Raw genomic sequence first — 19,562 nt, forward strand, 5'->3', positions numbered from 1 at the left:
AATTAAAAGAAAATAGGATGCCACCATATCTAACAGGGACTAGAAGTGAAATTTTTGCATGATCCTAGTTACTCTGGAAAACTACAGTGCTCCCTAGTTTAGAATTTACTGATAATCTTTCCAAACTTGCACAATGAGAAAACTCTTGTTGGCAGTGGTGCATCCATAAAGATTCCAGTAATGTCTTAATTTGCCAGGCTGCTGTGACAAATAGCACACAGGAATTTACTGGCTCATGGTTTGGAAGGCAAGAAGTCAAAAACCAAGGCACTGGCAAAACGATGCTTTCCTCCTGAAGTCTGTACCATTCTGGTGCTGGCTTGTGGCAATCCTTGGGTTTCCTTGGTTTATACCTCTGCCTCCTGACACGTGGCGATCTCTCTCCTTGTATCTGCCCCTCCAGTTTCCACTGACTTCTGGCTTCTGGCTCCTCTGTGGCCTTCTCTGACTGTGTCCAAATTTCTTCTGCTTATAAAGGATTCCAGTAACACGGATTAAGGTCTACCCTGATTCTGTTTGGCCACACCTTAACTAAAAACAACATCTTCAAAAGGTCCTGTATATACACGAGTTCATACCCACAGGGACATGGATTAAGAACATGTCTTTCACTGGGTGTGCATAATTTAACTGATCACAAGTAGTGATCCTCAAATGTCCTCCATACTGCCCAACAATCCCTCTCCATCCTTCTGCACTAGTCCACATCTTTTGTCTTTCCCCCAACTCCCACACCCTTGCCCCTTCCACAATCATCTGATGACTTTTCTTCTTAATCCACCAAGAAAACAGAAACACACAGATGAAGACCCCCTTCTTCTCTCACTGCCACACCCCAGCTTCCCTGCAGTTCCCCATGTGTGCTGCCTGCCCTCCTGTTGCTGGGGATGAGATTCTTGCCCCTACAAAAGCTCTACTCTCCCACTCAAGAACTTCATCCCAGTGATTATCCCTTTCTTTCTTCACCTCAGTGATTATCCCACAGTTTCTCTTCTTGACAGGATTATTCCCATCAACGAGTTGTATTTTTTTCCTACCTTACAGAGAAAAGGGTCTCCTTTGACTGTGCATCACCCTGTACCCATTTCCCCATTTCCTCTGCTCTGTTTCATGGCAAAACTCCTCTAAAGAGTTTTCTACCCACTCTCTTTCAAACTCACTCTATCAGGATTTGTCTCCGCTACTCCCCTCTGTTAAATTTAAAAGTCAGTGATGTGTTCTCATCCTATTGGACCAATCTCCAGCAACTGTGCAGCTGATCACTCCCTCCTTCTCAAAACACTCTCTTGCCTTGGCTTCCAGGATGTCACACTCCTGGTTCTCCCTGTTTCTCACTAACTGCTGCTTCTCAGTCTCCTTGGCCGATCTTCTTCATTTTCTTCATCTTCCTGCCAATAAATTTTGGAATGTCCTAGGTCTCAATCCTCAGACCTCTTCTTTCCAATGAGAAGATCTAGTTTCTTCTCAGCAGGACTTCTTTCAGTACCCTGGCTGCCCCTCGCACTGCCATGGTTCCACCCAGCCTCCCACTCCACTCTTGTGTCAGATGTCCTTGGATGCAAACTTTGCTGTTCAAGGCACCACATTTGAAATTGTACCTACTATTCTGCCTAACAAAACTATATCTTCTCAGCATTGTCAGATCGTGAATAAGGTTGCCGAGGAGCAAGAAAATCAAAGACTTGAGAACTGTTCATTTCTTCCTTCTGTCTTCCTTTCCCCATCTTTTGGTTTCCTAGATATTTTAGCTTTTCCTGTTTATTTCTATAAAATCAAGGAGACTTACAGAAATAAAGTTTATTAATTTCAGTGCTATGATACAAAGTTATTGTCCCTGGAAACCAGATCCTGTTTAGAAATGTATCACAGATGAAGCCCATATTCTGGATCAACACACACATGTAAGTAAGTAGGAAAAATGTGTATCAGGAAAGGCTAAATATTCCAGGCATGGGAAATAAATTTTACCTCTACTCAAGTTAGTGCCATGAGTATACAAAGGAGAGGACCTGCATCTGTTTCACATTGTAAAGGCTTGTGGTGTTCAGCCTTTGCAGCACCACAAACCTAGGTAGTGGCCAAATGTTCACACTGGGGGCTCTAAGGCCAGCCGCCCCGGCCTAACCTCTGCAGCAGTATTGTTAAAAAACTGTTTAGTAACTTGACTTATCATTCTAGTTTCATATAATTCTCAATGTTTAACAGACTTTAATTCAAATAGCCTACTTTTAACTATTGAAAAATATAACAAAATAATAAATCTCCTGCTAGATTTCAAGCTCCTCAAAGGCAAAGATTTTTTCTTATTCACAATCATAGAAGCACATGATGTCAAGCTGGATGTGACCTTAAGTCAACTAGTTATAATTCAACCTTCTTGAATAACGAATTAATGCAATCTACCACAGTCGCATTGTTTGTTTCATCTCTCCTTGCTGTCTCACCTCATACTTGAGTATTTCAAACTAAAATCCAGCCTGAGACTTTACTTTAGGTAAGTAAACTAATTAAAAGGGCCTTTTTGGGTAGCCATCTGGGACCGGAAATGAGGTGGCTACATCAGCTTGCAGCAACTTCCCTTCCCCCCATCCATGCAGATGTGCCTAAATCCACTCACAGCTGGGTGGCCTGGGCCTGCTTGAAAAGAAATGAATTTACATGTCCTTTAAGAGATTTCAAGCGTGGCTCTTGTGACAAAAAGTTTATTGGTGCTATCAAAGTGCATACAGTTATCTTCCAATACTCTATATACTTACAAAAATGACAAATGGAGACACATAACCATCTATAAGAATATAAGAAATGGCTAGGCCAGAGCAGATCAGGGGTCAGTATTTTGTCCTTGCCACAGGTGTCAGGCAGGGACCTCAGAAGCAGCGCCAGACCCTCAAGTCAGGAAACCAAAGGCCCCTCCTGGCTCAGAGAATTCATCCTCATCTGAAAACTGGAGGAGTTAGCAGAAAAAATCTCCCAATTCCATGCCAGACCTACACGCTGTGGTTTGTATTGCTATTAGAAAAATTAGCACGACCTCTTCAGCTTGTGTTTGGCCAGCTACTGCCTTTCTACACAGTCACTCAAAACGGGGCCTTTTAAAACTCAACCCTCAAACGAAGGTGTCTTGGAGCAACACTTGGGCTAGTATCACAAGACTCCCAGGGCGATGCTTCACTGCTTCCTCAGCATATGTCTGTGACCATTTTACAGAGGGGATTTATGATCTTTCTCTCTGTAGAGTGAGCCCAAGTTTTATAATATTCATTAAAAATCAGCACCACATGTAATCATACGGAATCCTGCCTGTACACAAGGGGGCCAAGTTATAGGTGTTTAGGGAAACGTTGCAGAATTTCCTTGCCTTGGCAGGGATAAAGTTGCAGGCACCAGCACTACACTAACACAACCTTCTTTTTATGCAAACATACTTTCAGCCTAAATCCTAATTACTCCTCTTTAAGATCCTAACCACCACCAAGGTTTCTTCTGACAGGGCAGCCACTAAACGTGCAACAGCAACACATTGGCAGCCTCCAGAATGAGAGGCTAGAGGAAGTGGATGCAGTCCAGTAGGAGCTGGGGCCGAAGCTCCGAGGTTGGCTTTTAATTTAGGCTTCCTAAGCTGTCGCGCTGGTGTGGGGGCTTAAGAATATCACTTATTGGGCAGGCCGAGGTCCGCCAGAAATAGATTAAAATATCAACATCTTCATTGGAAGCTTGAGCCAGGGGCTGCTTTTTCTCGCTCCACCCTCCAACCTCACCCAAGGGGGAGCCCGGTCAGCTTTGTGGGGTCTCGTGGAACATTTTTTCCTGCCCCTTCTGGGAAATGCTAGACAACCCAGGAATCCCAGGTCTCGAGGTCTGGCTCCCCTCCTTGGGTGGCATGTATTCGGGGGAGTCTACCCCCCACCCCAAGTGCCACGCCAGCCCTCTCCAATTTCTCTACCCACAAGCCCCCCAGCTCTTGTCTTTCAAAGCCCAGGCAAGTCCAGGGCAAAGCCGGGCGAGGACCGGCCGCGCGGTCAGTCGAGCGTGGGCCGGGATAGGGGCGAGGGGCGGGTGCTCTACCGGCCGCGCGGCCGCACAAAGCGGGAAGAGCAGCGGCGGCGGCGGCGGCAGCGAGAGGCGCGCCCCCTCCCGCGAGCCGGCGGAGCGCGCGCGCCCGCCCCAGCCCCCGGAGCGCCATTCGCGGAGCAGCTTACGCTAGTCGCCGGGCTTACGGCGCCCCAGCGGCCTGGGAGGTGCGCTGCCCGGCTCCCGTAAAGTTATTGTGAATGGGGAGCGGGTGACGTCAGCGCCGAATGTCAACAATGTAGCGATTGAGAGTGTGGGCGTTCCGGGGAGAGCGCAAGCCGCGCGGCGCGGAGCAAACAGCGCCGAACCGCCGCAGCCGCCTCAGCAGCAGCAGCAGCAGCAGCAGCAGCAGCAGCACCACAGCGGCTGTGCACGCCCGGGCTGCGGTCGCAGCCGCGCTAACGTGAGCGCCCGCCGCCGCCCTCGGCAGCCCGCCTGCCCACTCCGGTCGCCGCCTGGCTCTCTCTTTCTCCCCGGCCTCCCCCCCTCACTCCTTCCCCTCCCCCTCCCCGGCACACTCGGGGGGCTGGGAACGAGCTGCCATGTGATGCGCGTCCCCTCTGCGAGCTTTCGGTGACCCCCGAACCGCCCACCGCGCCGGCTGCCGGGAGGGGGCTGAGGGCTGGAAAGACGCGGGGAAGAGGAAGAGGTAAAGGACGCAAAGTTCTCTGGAGAGGTGAGTCCCGGCCGGGCCCTGGCGCCGGGTGGGGCGGTGGGGCAAGTTTGCGGGGGGAGCCGGTGCGCGGGGCAAGCGGGGAGGCGTGGGCAATCGGCGCGGGAAGGGAGCCACGGCTGCCGGGCGGGCAGTCGCCCGCCGAGCGCCCTGCCCGCTTTTATGGCATTTTCTAGGAACGGGAAAGGGAAAGGGGTGGGAGCCGAGCCCGCGGACGCGCCGCGGCGACAGTGCGCTTTCTCGCTTGCCTGTTTACGGGCGGGCGAGACGGTATTGTATTTTGCTCGCGTCGACGGGTGTTTTGGAACAGCAGGGGGAGGAGGAGCAGAGGGTAATAAGTCAGGCGTGGGGAGGGCGGGCTGGGGGGAGGCGCGCGGCCGCGCGAGCCAGGAGCAGCTGTCAGACTCACGGCCCAGCTCCTGGACCCGCGAGGCTCAAGTGCCCCGGCCCCAAGCCCGGGATCCCCGCGCCTGGCCGGGCGGCCTCCCCCCAGCCCGCGGCGTCCGCGCCGGGACTGCCCCATGGGGACCACGGCCGCCGCGCCTTTGCTCTCAGCTGTCAGCAGCTGCGGGGTGGCCCGGACCACAGCGGCCGGCGGATGATCAAAGCCCAAGTTTAGGGTCCAGGGAAGAGGCAGGGTGGGGGCCTCGGGATGCAGACCCCGGGCTGTGCGCGTGGTTGAACCCTAACTAACCAATGACGTGGTTGTCGGAATGGGTCCGAGGGAATTTAGATGGAGGGGATCACGGTTTCTGAGAGGGAAACCTTGTCTCTCTTCTCCAAAGATGTTCCATGAAATCACTTACAACACTCGCTCTTTCTCTCTGTCTCACTTACTTTTCTCCCTGCCTGCCCTTCAGTCTCCAAGCCCCAGAACCACCAGCTAGGGAAGGAGTTTGGCCAGGGTATACCATCTGCGCCTCCCGGTGCCGAGGCTTTCCGTGGGTCTCACAATTATCCTGCCCTAACTCGGGCGTGTGTTCTGAAGCCCAGCGCCTACGAGAGGGCGGCGGGCGGCGCTCATGGGCTGCTCCAGGTGCCGGCGAGAAAGGACTCGAGCAAGCATCTCGGCCACCGCGGTCTGACCGAGTATTTGCAGAAACGCCGACGGTGTGGAGGAAGCGGGCAAAGTGGGATGTGTGTGTGAATGTGAAGGGGCTGCGCACCTCCGCTTGGGGGGTCGTGGGCGCGCGGGGTGTCCCGTGCACCCTCTCACGTGTAGGCGAGTTTGGCAACTTGGGGGAAGTTCCGGCGCGGCCGCGGCCGGCGTGGTTTTGTCCGTGCCCGGGAAGGCGCGCTCGGCAGCCCGCCGGCCGGGTATGCGTCGCCGCCGCCGCGACCCGTGGCCTCGGAAAACGAGAGGGACTAAGGCGCCCCACCCCCGCGACGGAGCGGCAGACTCTCTGCAGGCCCGCGGGTGGCGAGGCGCGGCGCTCCTCGGTTTTCACCTTCGCTGTCTAGGCTGCAGTCTCTCGCTGTCTGTGTAAATTTCATCTGTTGAGTGTGTTTAACTAAAAAGGGTAATTACTTTAGATAAAAAATCCCTTCCCGCCTAGTGGGAACCTTGGCGGAGATGATGCCTAATGAGATATTTTGCTTTTGTCTGTTTAGAGTAAAATTAGAGATGTTAACTCTGATAACGGTTTTCTCAGATCATTAAAATGTAACATGTAGGAAAGGCATGTCGGGCTGCGAGGGCTCGGGATGACGTGAAAGAAGCTGAGCGTGAACGCCTGCCTCCCCTTTAGTTGAGATGGCCACTTCGGTAAGCAGCGGGCAGCCGGCGTCTTTCTCAAAACGTGAGACTGCCCCACCCTCGTTCTGGGGCAGCTCCCTAGTAAACGGCGTTTTTCATTCTTGCAGGTAATAATAAACGTGAGTCAAAATGACATCCTGTTAAAATTAGTCTTTAGACTGTAAGAGAGATTGCTAAATTACAGTGTTGTGTTCAGACTGCTCCAGTGAAAGATGTCAGCTTTTCCATTATAAATTCAGTTTTTTAGGAGTTTATAATTTCACCGCAGAACTTTGAGTCGTCTGAAATGTTTTTTCCCTTCTAGTGTTCTGGTTTTAAAAATGCATTGATTGCCCACTTCCATCCTTTTTGCTGTCTTGAAAATTGAATGCTATTCAAGTGGCGGTCCCAGAAATGGAATACACAGCCATGTAATAAAGTACTTTTGTTAGAATATACTCTATTTGTGCAAAGTATTATTTTCATTTTGAATTTTGGAAGGCTTCAGGTTTTCCATTTGGTAATCATAAATGTGTTGATTTAATTCCTTTGGTAGCTGCCTGTTCTGCAGGTGTATTAAATGTCAGTCTGGATTGTAAGTGTCAGAATTATATGGAGAAACATATTCTGTGCATATATGTGTATGCCTGAACTCATAGTCGAATTATCAACACCCTTGTTAGTTATTCTTCAGTCCTTGCTATGTTGCATTTCAGGGTCTGCCATAAAGAAGAAGAGGTGAGGCAGAAGAGGGAGGGAAAAAAATCAGGACCTCCAAATTCAGATTCATTATTACCAGTGCCTGGGAGAAAACTATTTATTCTCTTTCTATTGAATTATGCCCTTTGAGTCAGTGTCTTCAGGCAATTCCCTTCCAGTCCCTCACCTCTGGCTGCTGTGTGAGGGGCTTAATTATTTGCAAACTGCCTTGAAATCCCTGGATGAAAGACACCGAATAAGTGCAAAGTATTGTTATTCAGATATGGAATTTAATGATCCATTACAGTTCATCAGGAAAATGCACTTTGCCGTGATGGTAGGAAACATTTCCACCTGATAGAGGGTAATAATAACTGCTTAAAAGTAGTTTCGGATTACAGATGAGACAATTAACTCTAGCCATGTGCTCTTCAATTTGTTGCAATTCGTTTTATGATCAAAGTGAGTCGCAGAGAGCCAGATGGTCAGGTTCATGTTCACATCTCTCCTAGGCCAGCCCTTCACTGCTGGGCCCACTGTCTGCACAGCCGACAGGACTTAGTTATTCATTAGCGCTTGTGAGCTGCTCCTCAGATTTTGTGAGCCAGACTCCTGTGATGCCAACAAAAGGGCTCAGGCCAATCCGTATTGTTGGGAGCAGTTTAATTTTACTTGGATTAACTGGTGCTTAGTGTCCCTGGTGTGGATCCAGCTTTAACAAAGGGGACAGAGATCCCAGTGGCTCTCTAACTCAGCTGTGCAGGGCTCTGCTGCCCCTCTTTGTGAGATGGGGTTTCAGGGGGTACCTTGTCTGGCTTGTTGAATGAATGACAGTATCCACAGATAAATGAATACCCTTCCTATTTGACTGAGGGGGTGGGGAGCAAGGTGGGCTTCATGGGCCTGGGCATGTGACCTGTGTAGTCACAGAGGCTCCTCCTACCCCCATTCATAAGGTCCTCATACTTGGTTTAATGCTCTGCTATTGCTGTCTTGAAATTCTTAATAATTTTTTAGCAAGATGCTTCCCATTTTCATTTTGCACTAGACCTCACAAATTACTTAGCTGGTCCTGATGAGGAGTGGGGCAGAATTGGCTGGAATAGAGTCTCAGTTCTTCTGGTTGACTGTTGCCAGGCAGAAATGGTTAGGAATAGTGGCTTTGTGTTCTGTGTTGTCTGATTTTTCTAAGGGAAGCTGATGTCCTCAGTGTTTATGTGGAATCCCCCAAATTTTAAATACTGGCTCAAATTTTTCCAAAGTGCTGGGTAAGAACCTATATAAGTTCTACCACTGAAGGGGCTGTAATATCTTACTGGTTAATATTTCTGTATTTAGCTATTTTCCAAAGGCCTAGGGCATAGTAGATGATTTTGTGAGTACGCACTAAATGAATGGTTACAGCTATTGGGAAAACTGAAAGACGCAAGAAAAATAAAACCTAAATCAAACCAAATCATACCCATTCTAGGATAGATAGCTCCCTTTTTAACAGACAGTCCAACCTGAAAGGCCAAATAATTAATACCACGGACACAATGTGATCCTCTGCAGGTAAATAAGGCATTGCTTTTGGACCACCCTGCCCTCAGTTTAGCTGTTATTGGCCCGAAGCGCTGTTTAGTTTCTGAGAACCTCCATGGGAGTTTGTTATTTGAGACCATCCACTAAAATAATAACTTTCATTTATTGAATTCTCACCATGTGGCAGGCATGGTGCTAACTGCTTTACCTGTGTGTATCTCATTGACTCCTCAAAATAATCATGTGAAGTAGGTATTGTGCCCATTCTACAGAAAAGGAAGGTTCTCATCTTATGTTAGAACTAAATTCATCTGAGCATAATGAGTATTTTTTTAATGTTTAAAGGTTATTTCTCTATTCTGTTTACAAGGTCCAGCCCTGAGTCAAAGTCTGGCTGTGGGGTACACACTGACATACAGAGAACGTGGCCCCTGCCCTCACATATGCAGAACACTGGACAATATGATATGTGACATATTTGTCAAAATCTGCAATTCAGACAGCAAACACCATGCATCTGCGTCTCTATTCCTCTCCTTTCCCTGTCTGGATGTTGAAGAACCCACAGTGACATACATCTGTCCCTATTAAAGACACTAGCTGTTTGGAAGTCGGGGCTGGTTGCAAAACTGGAATTTTCTTGGTAGAAAAGATAAGAGGCCGTTGGCAGAGTTGGAGCCATGTTAAGAAAAACAGCATCAGAGCCTTGGGAATGAGGGAAAATAGCTTCTGTATTGTCACTGACAGTATATGACCTATTCCTGTCCCATCTTTAAATTTTATGTAAACATTTACAAATTGTTCAAGTCCAAACTGAGACCTTCTGTGAATTAAACATTTTGTGAAATTGGCAAAATTGCCTAGAATATTACTCACCTTTTTGTGTCTGGTTCAACATTTAATAGAAAATAAAGTGGTTCTTTCTTTGTCAAGTCGAGGTTTTCCTTTTACTGCTTTTTTTTCCTTTTTTTTTTTTAAATTCCAAATGCCAGTCTACCTAAAACTGCACCTTCATCTTACTTTCAGCATGCTACTCAGTTACCTTGAAGCTGGAGTAGCCTCAGAATCTTACCACCAGGTCCTTTTTAATGACCATTTCATTTCTAAAGAAAATGTAAGTTGAACCTTGTCCTACTAGTAACACTACTTCAAAAATCAGACATGAATTTCGCCTTTGTTTTTCCTTGAGCTGTTTTTTTTTTTTCGAAACAATAAATCTCCCCAATCTGAAAGCATTTCACGTACTCGTTCATTCTAGTCATTGGAATTACAGCCAAAATGCCTCTCAGTCTTCCCCAGTGACTTCATAATCACCATTTCTCCAGCATATTCCCCTGGTTCACGTCTCTTTTGTTCCTTAGCCTGATTATAAATTGTCCTTTGGTTCTGAGATGTGTCTCTTCCTACCCTGGTTTTCCAGTATCCACAGATTATTGGCAGTTTTTACTTTCTTGACATCCTGGTAGTGTCCTAAGTAATGGAAGCTCATTGCTGCCACAGGATGGGCCAAATGTCCATAAATGCCTTTCTGCAGAGGCAGATGCCTCACTCATTCATTAAACACACACATACTGAGTATCTCCTACATGCAAGCTTGGTGCTGGATGACCAGGTGCTAAGGGGGGCAAACCCAGCCCTGGTCTCTGCTCTCATAAAGCAGACAGTCTAGTAGGGGCACTGGCATTATTCAGATAGTACTAGATAACCCCTGACAAGCTCTGTAAAGGACTTCCATGCACCGAGGTGTTTTAGTTTCCTTGGTTGCTCAAGCAAATACCATGCAGTGGATTGGCTTAAACAATGGGAATTTATTAACTCACGGTTTTGAGGCTAGGAAAAACTCCAAATCAGGGTGACATCAAGGTGATGCTTTCTTTGCAGAGACTGGCATTCTGGGGTTGGCTGCCAGTGATCCTTGGTCCTTAGCTTCGCACATGGCAAAGCACATGGCAGTGTCTCCTGGTCTCTCCCTTCTCTTCTGGGTCTGTCAATGCCTGGCCTCTTGCTTCTTGTGGCTTTTTCTCTCTTCCTCTGAATTTCATTATGCTTATAAAGGCCTCCAGTAATAGGATTAAGACCCAGACTGATTGAGGTGGGCCACACGTTAACTGAAGTAACCTCATCAAAAAGTCATATTTACAATGGGTTCACACCCACAGGAATAGATTAAGTTTAAAAACATGTTTTTGTGGGGTACATAGCTCCAAACCATCACAAGAGGCTATAATGGGGGGGGGGGGGATGCAGCGGGGGAGAGTATTTGACCTGATCAGGAGGTTGAGGAAACTGTCTCGGAGGAGGTGTGAAGTCCACTGCCATCTCAGGGCCAGTCTGAAACTTGAAGCTCGCGCTTTCCCCCAAGCTTCAGATCCTATTAACTCACTACAGTCTTTGGTCCTTTAGAGTATTGCATAAACCTTGCTATAATCCCTGGGGCCATTTTGGCAAGTAATGTGTACTGTATCCGGAATTCAGAATTGATTGATTTACTTATGTCTTAGGACCTGATAAAAACAGAATGATTAATTGCCAAGAATACTGTTCATTTCTATACTTGGAAAAAATGCAAGTTAGCATTCAATTTTGTTCTGATTTTGAACATATTTAGGGTCATTTTGACGGTATTTGAATGATCAGAAGCTAATGGACATTCTCCTCCCAGTGTGTGTAGGACCTAGGCAAGTACCTTTTAAAAAGAATGTGACTTCAATTTCTGTCTGAAGCCCTTGTCTTCTCCCAGGAGCAGGGTTTTTTTCCCAGCCTCTGCAGGCCAAGGATGATTATTTAGACATTCTTAGCACAATTTAGGAGTGTTGACAATCTCTGTTTAAAACAAATGACTATACTGTATGCTAAAACCCTGCCATTTTCTTTTTCTTTGATGACAGCTAAACTGTAGTGAGAGCTTCCTCTGTATGTTACTCCTATTAACTCATGTAATCCTCATAACAACTCATGAACTAGGTGGGCTCATTATCCCCGTTTCACAGAGAAGGAAGAAGAGGCACAGTTGTCACCCAGCTAATGAGTGGTGGAGCTATGGTTGGAAACTAGGTGTCTGGCATTCTCTTAACCACCATGCTATTTCCTCCCCTTTTCCTTCTTCATTTGAGGTTGGAACACTCTCTAGCTGGTCTCAGAAGTCAAAATATATGCCAACTCACTCTGAAATATTAGGTATTTTGTGGACTTCTATCTGAAAGTTTAAAAGTGAAAAATAATTTCTCAGTGAACCTGAGTATGTGTTGTCTTGCCCGTGACTCACTTTCAGGTATTTGCATTCCTCAGATCTAAGTGTCCACTTGGGAATCAGGGAGTGAAAGTGATGAAATGTAAAGGTCCGGGCATAGAACATGAATCCCATATGCCTCTGTCCCAGGGTTTCCCTGTGGCTCACACTCTCACCCTCTTGTTGTGTGCAGAATTTGGTTTTTGCCTGTTTTTTGGGGGTAGGAGAAGGTGAAAGAGACCAGTCCTATCATAGGTAAATTAATCTACTGAGGAGGAAGAATTTAATTCAGAACCAATTCCCTTAGAGCTCCTAAATATAAATATTAGCTTCCAGTAACAGATAAAAGCAGGTAACCTTTGTTCTCATTCTAGTCAATTTCAGGAAGAGAGTATTTTGCCAGATTAGCGTGTTGCAACTCTCAACCTGAGATTTGAATGGGGTTTTAAAGGACTTGGCTAGGCAGTTGGCTTGGCAGCTGGCTTGGCAGTGACCTCTGATTACCTCAGGTTTGCAATTGCAAGGTCATTATTTGGAATGCTGAATCAGCTCTGTTCTGGGCTGGACACTCAAATTGTCTTCTTTAGTCGAGAAGCATTATCTTGGGAGGTGCGTGACTTAAGCATATGTTTGAAACTCAGTTTGGGAAATGATCAAATGTATGAATGCCCTGGCTTATTTTTCAAAATTTATTTCAAATTTTGTAGATGGCTAAATGGGGAGATGTTTAGTGTGTCACTGTTGGAGGTTTTAAGTGATTAAAAAAATCAAGCAGATGAGTGCATAAAGATTTCTATGCAAACAATGATGAGCTTAAATTAAAGCTGCTGATTTAGTATGAGAATTGCTTAACATTGATTTGTAGAATATCTATATAGGTTCAAGATTCCTATTATGCAAATGAATGAGCCTTAAAGAATCAAACTGTGGAAAAAAAATGAAGTTAACTATGTCAGATATTATTACCCATTCAGCAAGAGGAAAATATAGATATACTTAGAGTTAACCCTTACTTTTCATGTATCTCTTTGGGGAGATCAGCATCAGGGATGGTGGGTTTTGCCTCAGTTATAAAGAAGATAGGCAAGATTTGCTATCAATTCTCCCAGTATTCTCTGTCTGTACTTTTTCACTCTGTGCTTTGCCTCTTTTTGGCCATCCAGTGCCCTTAACTGCCCCCTCTCTTTCCCTTCCAAGCCCACTTCCCTTTAAGGATTTTATGAATACAATTTTACTATGGTATAAATAATTGAGCTTACCTGGTGTTACTTCTTTCTGAGGCATCAGCATATAAATGGGATACAAAGTCCAAGAAGTAAAACCCTAAAGATGGGAATAGTAGAATTTCACACACTGGTAACCTGGTGATGGGAGTAAGTTTCCAAATGATGAGAGGGCTGCTTGTAAATACAACCATGGATAGAGAATATGGACAAGCAGATTAGGGGATATAAGCCACTTTTATTAAAAATACAAAAGGTACATGATTTTGAATGTTACAGTACATTTGTCGGTATCAGTGGATTTGATTGCAAAGCTCTGGATATGATCACATAAACCAATGTAATGTAGCAAGTTGGTATGTTGATGTGTTGACATTCAGAAGTGAACCTGAAATTCTCTATTATCCTCGAATGTTGAATGTTAAAAGAAGAAAAAATGCACTGGATTCCTGCCCACCCCCCCCCACCCCACCCCCCCCCACACAGTTGCACTGATAAAAATTAGGTTGATAAATTTGTTTCAAAATTGGTATATCCTATAAGGTTAGCATGGTGGTGTCATGGACATTAGTAGAGAATGCCCAGGTTGACTGATTCATGAAACCTTGCTTCTTTTAGATGGAAGCGTTGTCTGATAAATGCCCAGTTGTGAAGAGTCTGAATTGCCTTCCATACCACCACTCCCACCACCACAAACTGCTGGAGCAACCATGCTATGTTGAGTTGATGGCGCCATCTAGTGCCAGTCTTTGGAATTGTTGGACTGGACTCTTGTCAGCCCTTTCATTCTTCCCCTGCTGTGGGTTGTGTGAAGAGTCTGGTTGGGGAACTGTCTCTAGCTCCCACTTTTCCTCTGTCTTTGCAGTTCAGTTATGCCTCCAAGCCTTCCATTATCCCTGAGTTCACTTCTCTCTGTCCCTTTCTCTGGTACCGCCTCTTTGTAGCCCTTCCTTCTTCCTTTTTCCTCTTCCAATTCTTGATCACATTTCTTTGGAGGGAAAACAAAGTCAGTACACAGTGCCAAAGTAAGAGTACACTGCGTATTTTGAAGTGAAATTAACCATTTTAACCAGATTAAAGAACCAGAGTGACACTGAAAACGTAAACCAAAGTCTTGCTTAGAATTCTTTGTCCCCTCCTCTTCTGCTAATTAGATGTTTCCTCAATCAAGAGTGTTGTTTTTTTTTTCTGGTTTTTATTGGTTTCAGAGCTATTGTTACAGTATCATTTTCTGCTTCTAAAATTGCAAATGTAACCTTTCACTCAGCTTTAAATTTGGGATGCTTTTAAGAATATCCTGGAACACTCCTCCATGGCATTGTTTCTGGGGAAAAATGTGTTCTGAGTTCCAGACAGTGAAATCTCCTGTGGATTTTTGGAACACAATTTCCATTGGAGGACTGCCTGTCTGAAATGAGAGAACAGAGGTGAAGCACGTGTCGTACAAAGACTGTTGTATGATTTACTCCATAATGTTTGTGGGATCTGAATTATTGTGCAGATTTGAGTCTCTTCCACAAAAAAAAAAAAAAAAAAAAAAAAAAAAAAAAAAAAAACGTTTAAAACTTTCCACGTTAAGCGTCTTGATATTTTGGGTTTGAAAGTAAGTCCCCTCTAAAAACAGGAACTGTGCTTGTCTGTTACCATTTCTTGTGGTCGATATGGCAACTATTTTGATTTTTCAGAAGGGAGGAAAAGCAGTTAAATCCAGTTAAAATTAAAACCAGTTAAAGTTAACTGGCCCATGAGATTTGAATGCAGCTGTTCCACACATCACAACACTGAGAGTGAGTTGTTTGTTTAATACCACTATTAATTATTATTAATTGTTACTTATACTTCTTGAGCAGTGGTGCAGATTATATTTTTTGTCTCACTTTGGAAAATAGGAACTGCATGGGTAGAGAGGTTCCTGTTTGCTAATTTGCATGTACCCTGTTTTTGTTTTTGTTGGGTAGGTGTGTGCACCTTATGTATGCAAGAGTAGTTTAGCATGTCAGCAATTTCCTACTAAAAGCGCATGCTGACTCATGCAGCTGTTGCGGCGCTCAGCTGGCCTCACTGTAAACTGCCCACAGTACAAGCGCTGCCCTTGGAGAGCACCAGGGCCGTTTAGCTGCTGAGAGGCTATTTTCAGATCTGTGGTTCCTTTCTCCTTCCAGCAGCCAAACACAGCTTTCTGGTTGCAGGGAGAAAATTGGGTTCATTTCTACTTTTTAAAAAGACTTCATAAGAATCACAGCATTTCTGGAGATGCTCCAGGAAAATGAATTCATTTTATTTTCTGGGAATCTGTAAGGGGAGAGGAGGTGATATTGAGCGAAAGGGAATATGCTGTTATTTCCTCCTTAGCACCAGAAGGAGCTTCCACGAACTCAGGCTTTCTTGGTGTAACTGAAACCTGACCCACTTCTCCCTAAGTGCTGAGTAGGGTGTCCTGAGAAGGGCAGGGGAGAGAGTGCTGAGTGGCCAGCCTGACGTCTTTTGGGTGGCTCAAGTCGTTAACGATGACAGATTTTGTTTATATCCGTTGCATGTTATTGAGGGTTTTTTTTTTTGTTGTTTTTTTTTTTGTATTTTTTTTTGAAAAAATAACAACAGCCTGATCTCGGGTCATCTTAAAGTTAACGTATTTTCAGAGATGTTTTCGCTGTTTGTTTCTGAAGTTCAGTCTTGCTTATTTTCATCGGAAAGTGTGAAATGTTGCTTTTTTGAGGTTTCTAAACAAACTTCCTTTTGTAGCTACAAGTTGATCAAATCATCCAAAGCTATCTTGAGAAGGATGATTAAAGTGAGATCAGCTGGCGAAAGGAAAGCTTTGCACAGCTTTGAGGAGGCCGCTTTTTCCCCCCTTTAGCTTCTGAAAGCACTCTGAAGCAACTCTGACCAGTAATAAAGAAAAAGCCACAGTGACTGTGTGTAACATGATGTTGATGGAAGTTCTTGGTTTCCGCCGATACAAATGACTCATGAGTATCAATAGAAATGTGATTTCTAATAATAACACAGTGCAAGACCTTCAAAACATGTGGTTTTAGCTTTTGCTCTTAGTGAAAGGTTGGAAAATATTAGTTTGAGTTTTTTTTTTTCCCTAATCTCTTGATTTCATCCAAGTATAAAGTTGTTTTTTGTAGGTGTGATTATCGCACTATTGTTTTTTCATCTTACTGTTTTTAGTTTCGTTATGACCAAGTATCATTTCATCATTTAGAAATCTGTGCACTAAGCATCTCCAGTTGGGGCTGTGTTTTGAGGGAAATGTGGCTGAAGAACAAATCCTCCCTGAACACAGAAAGGAAAAAAAAAAATGGGTATAAACGATAGCCCACTGAGCTGCTTGCCTCCTACACAGCATTTATTGTGGAGGGCTGTGGTATTACTGAGTAGCCCTATTGCTGTGTGAGTCATGGCCAAAGGATTCCAAAAGGAAGGTTAAGATGCAAGTCAGAGAAAACAGCCACATGCAGAAGCAGCAGTCATGGGAAGGAGCAACCTGCCTCCCTTCCGTGGCCAAGGGGCTGCCCAGGGACCCCAAGCATCACAGGGAGTTGAGATGCATGTTCATATTTTTGCAGCCTATCTCCTTGGATCTGTCTGTGGCAGCATTCTTGGTTTTTGTTTATCTGGCTTGTTTCTCCTGCAGTTTGACCAGACCATAAGAACCACTATCTTAGCAGTTCTCTCCAAGAGCCTTTACTTTTTGCATTCTATAGTTAAAGTAACTGAATTTCTAAAATATAAGGTCAACACGTACATTTACATTTATATCCTTTTTTCCTCCTAAACACTTTACTGTTAGAAATGTTTCCATCATTTGTTCCTTTGCTACTAGAGCCAGAGGCCTTTCCCGCTTGTTGGCTATGTTAGCCTTGATCTGGGAAATAAGCCCTTTTGAGGGCAACACAGAATTAGGATTTTATTACTTGAAATTTTGTGTCAGCCTTGCCTTACTCACTATTTGCTCTTTCACACTGTGGTTTAGATGGATATATTTTTTGGGTCTCCTGCCATCTTCTCAGCATTTCAAAATTTTTAATACACGTAACTCCCCGCTCACTCTTTTTACCCTTGTGTCTTCCTGCTTAGTCAAATTTCCTTTCTGGGTCTTTTTTCCTTTTCCTCTCCTGGCAGGTTTTTCCATTTCACTTCTTGCCTTGCCCACTTTGATTCTGTTTGCTGCTGCCTGCGTGCCTACACCTCCTCATTTGTACCATTCTTTGCACAGACCTGAGACAGACGTGTGCACACGTGAGCACACAGATGCACACATGCACTCACCTGTGTACACAGGCATGTGTGTATGCCCCTGTGCATACACCTGCATACACAGGTTGCCCCTCCTGAGCCTGGTCTCTTGTTCATGGAGACCCCTGCAGTGGCCTCAGTTACTGCTGTTGCCGTCCGCCGGCATCTGGCATTGAGGTTCCAATGGGTGAAAAATCAGGAGGGGAACTGGACAGTTACTGGAAAGAAGGTTGAATTCTGAGGAACCAGGAAAAGGCCAGGGGAGGGGATAGGGCTGGGTTCAGAGCAATGACAAAGACAAGATGTTGAGACTGTTCTGCCACCCAAATTTGAGTTGGAGAATCCAGTTGTAGAATGCAGCTGGAGAATCCAAAATGCATATGGATGGGGATGGGGTGGCTGAGGAGAATTAGGGGAAGGAAGAGGCTCAGATGTGTGTGATGAAAGGTGGGATCTTCGAGTCCCCTTCTGGCTGTTAAAGTGCCCTCACAGCCTTCTGAGTCTATGGGCAGCGACAGGAACACCATGGGAGAACTACAGTGAGGACGTGGCCCGTTGGGGAAGGCACCCTGGGTGTTCCTGGCTTGCTCAAGTCTTGGCTGCAGAGACTCCTCTGGGGGGCTTTGCCTGAGCACCCAGTGCAGTGCCGGAACCTCCTTCTTCCCTGGGTGTCCCGGCCCCTTTCCTCTCTCCCTCCTTTTTCTCCAGAGCTCTTTCTCTCACTGTGGAGTAAGCTCCAAGAACTCAGGGATCCTTGTTTCCTTTGTTCACTGTGACATTCCCAGTTCCTGGGAAAGTGTGCGCCACAGGGAGGTGCTCAAGAAATATTTGTCAAATATTTGTCAGACCACTCTGTGGGTTCTCACAGCCCTCAGAAAAAGCCCAAACTCCTCAGCACAGCTTTTGAAGTTCATTATAACCTGTTCCTACCCTACCATTCCAGATAGATTTTTCACCAATTTGTCTTCATTCTGAAATTTAGTTAATACTCTTAAACAAATATATGTTTTTCTTCTGTAGTCTCCTAATGTATGAGTCATGTATGTTGACTCTGAACTTCTTTTAATTTATTCGAAAATGACTTCTTGGACAAATCAGTAATTAGTTATTGAGGGTCTGCTCTTTGCAGAGAGCTCTGCTAGGTAAACACAGCACTTTGGGGAATAAGATAAAGGTATAAAGTCTGTTCCCTGTCCATAGGGAAGATGTTGTTTTATCTTGGAGATGACAGTTATACACATGAAGCATTTGAAGTTCAGTGCCTGCCAGTGGGTGATCAATGGCCAAAAAGAATAGTAGAGACAAGTGTGGTAGGAGTTGGAAGAAAAGAGGTTCACTAAGGATTGGAAGGCTGGGGAAGCTTTAAAAGGAGGAGGTAGAACTTTATATGTCCTCAAGGTATTGTGAGATTTACTGAAGGACTTGCTGAAATGGTCCTTAATTGCCCAGGCAACACCCTTTGTGATTTTATAGATGTCGGGTTTATTAGATTCACTGTTCCATACTGATCATCATCAACATAATGTCCTTTTCATGACCATTCCTGAATTAGACCTTCTTAAGACACATCAAGTAGAGGGATATGAGGGATTCTATTTGCAGGCCTACTACAGTTTTATATAATAATACAAAATGTTTAAAATGCATGATGAATACTTCACTTTTATGAATTGAAAAGTGTGTTTGAAAAAATAGAACTTCTGTTCATCAATGGATTCCATGAAGAGAGTGAGAAAACAAGCTCAAAGTGGTAGATGATATTTGAGGTACATATATAGGACTGGTATCCAGCATATGTAAAGAACACATATGAATCAATAAGGAAAAGCCAGACAACCCAATAGGAATATGATCCTGTATATTCATATATTTAAACGTGCACTTCACAAAAGAAGAAACCCAAATGGCTAACAAATGTATAAAAAAGATATGCAGCCTCATCAATAATCAAACACATGCATATTAAAATCATAACATACCATTACACATTCTCTGTTTGGCAGAAATTTTAAAACCTGACAATACCCTGTGTTGGTGAGTATGTGGATGAATGGGGAGTTCTCATATACAACTGGTAAGAGTATAACATGGTACGATTACACTGGAAAACAGTTTATTATTACCTAACCAAGTTACATCTGCAAAAAATAGCTTGCACCCTAA

General features: G+C 44.9%; 2 protein-coding genes across 6 annotated transcripts in view; both read left to right on the forward strand.

The window, feature by feature from the left end:
* The first annotated feature begins 4,200 nt into the window (after nt 1-4,200).
* Nucleotides 4,201-19,562, forward strand: part of BACH2 (BTB domain and CNC homolog 2) — a 365,581-nt gene continuing 350,219 nt past the window's right edge. For 4 of the 5 annotated variants that reach the window (XM_037842861.1, XM_037842860.1, XM_037842857.1 and 1 more), the window contains exon 1: nt 4,201-4,747. The gene's annotated coding sequence lies outside the window, so the exon portion shown is untranslated. The remainder of the gene's footprint in view (nt 4,748-19,562) is intronic. The other variant, XM_037842859.1, reaches the window with a different exon arrangement.
* LOC119539357 lies at nt 4,953-9,613 on the forward strand. The gene is made up of 2 exons (XM_037842863.1): nt 4,953-6,607; nt 9,073-9,613. Exon 1 carries the CDS (start codon nt 5,537-5,539, stop codon nt 6,203-6,205), a length of 669 nt encoding a protein of 222 aa, XP_037698791.1. The 5' UTR covers nt 4,953-5,536; the 3' UTR covers nt 6,206-6,607; nt 9,073-9,613.

The sequence above is a fragment of the Choloepus didactylus genome, chromosome 7 (genome assembly GCF_015220235.1).
Source record: "Choloepus didactylus isolate mChoDid1 chromosome 7, mChoDid1.pri, whole genome shotgun sequence".
In the NCBI taxonomy this organism is placed as follows: Eukaryota; Metazoa; Chordata; class Mammalia; order Pilosa; family Megalonychidae; genus Choloepus; species Choloepus didactylus.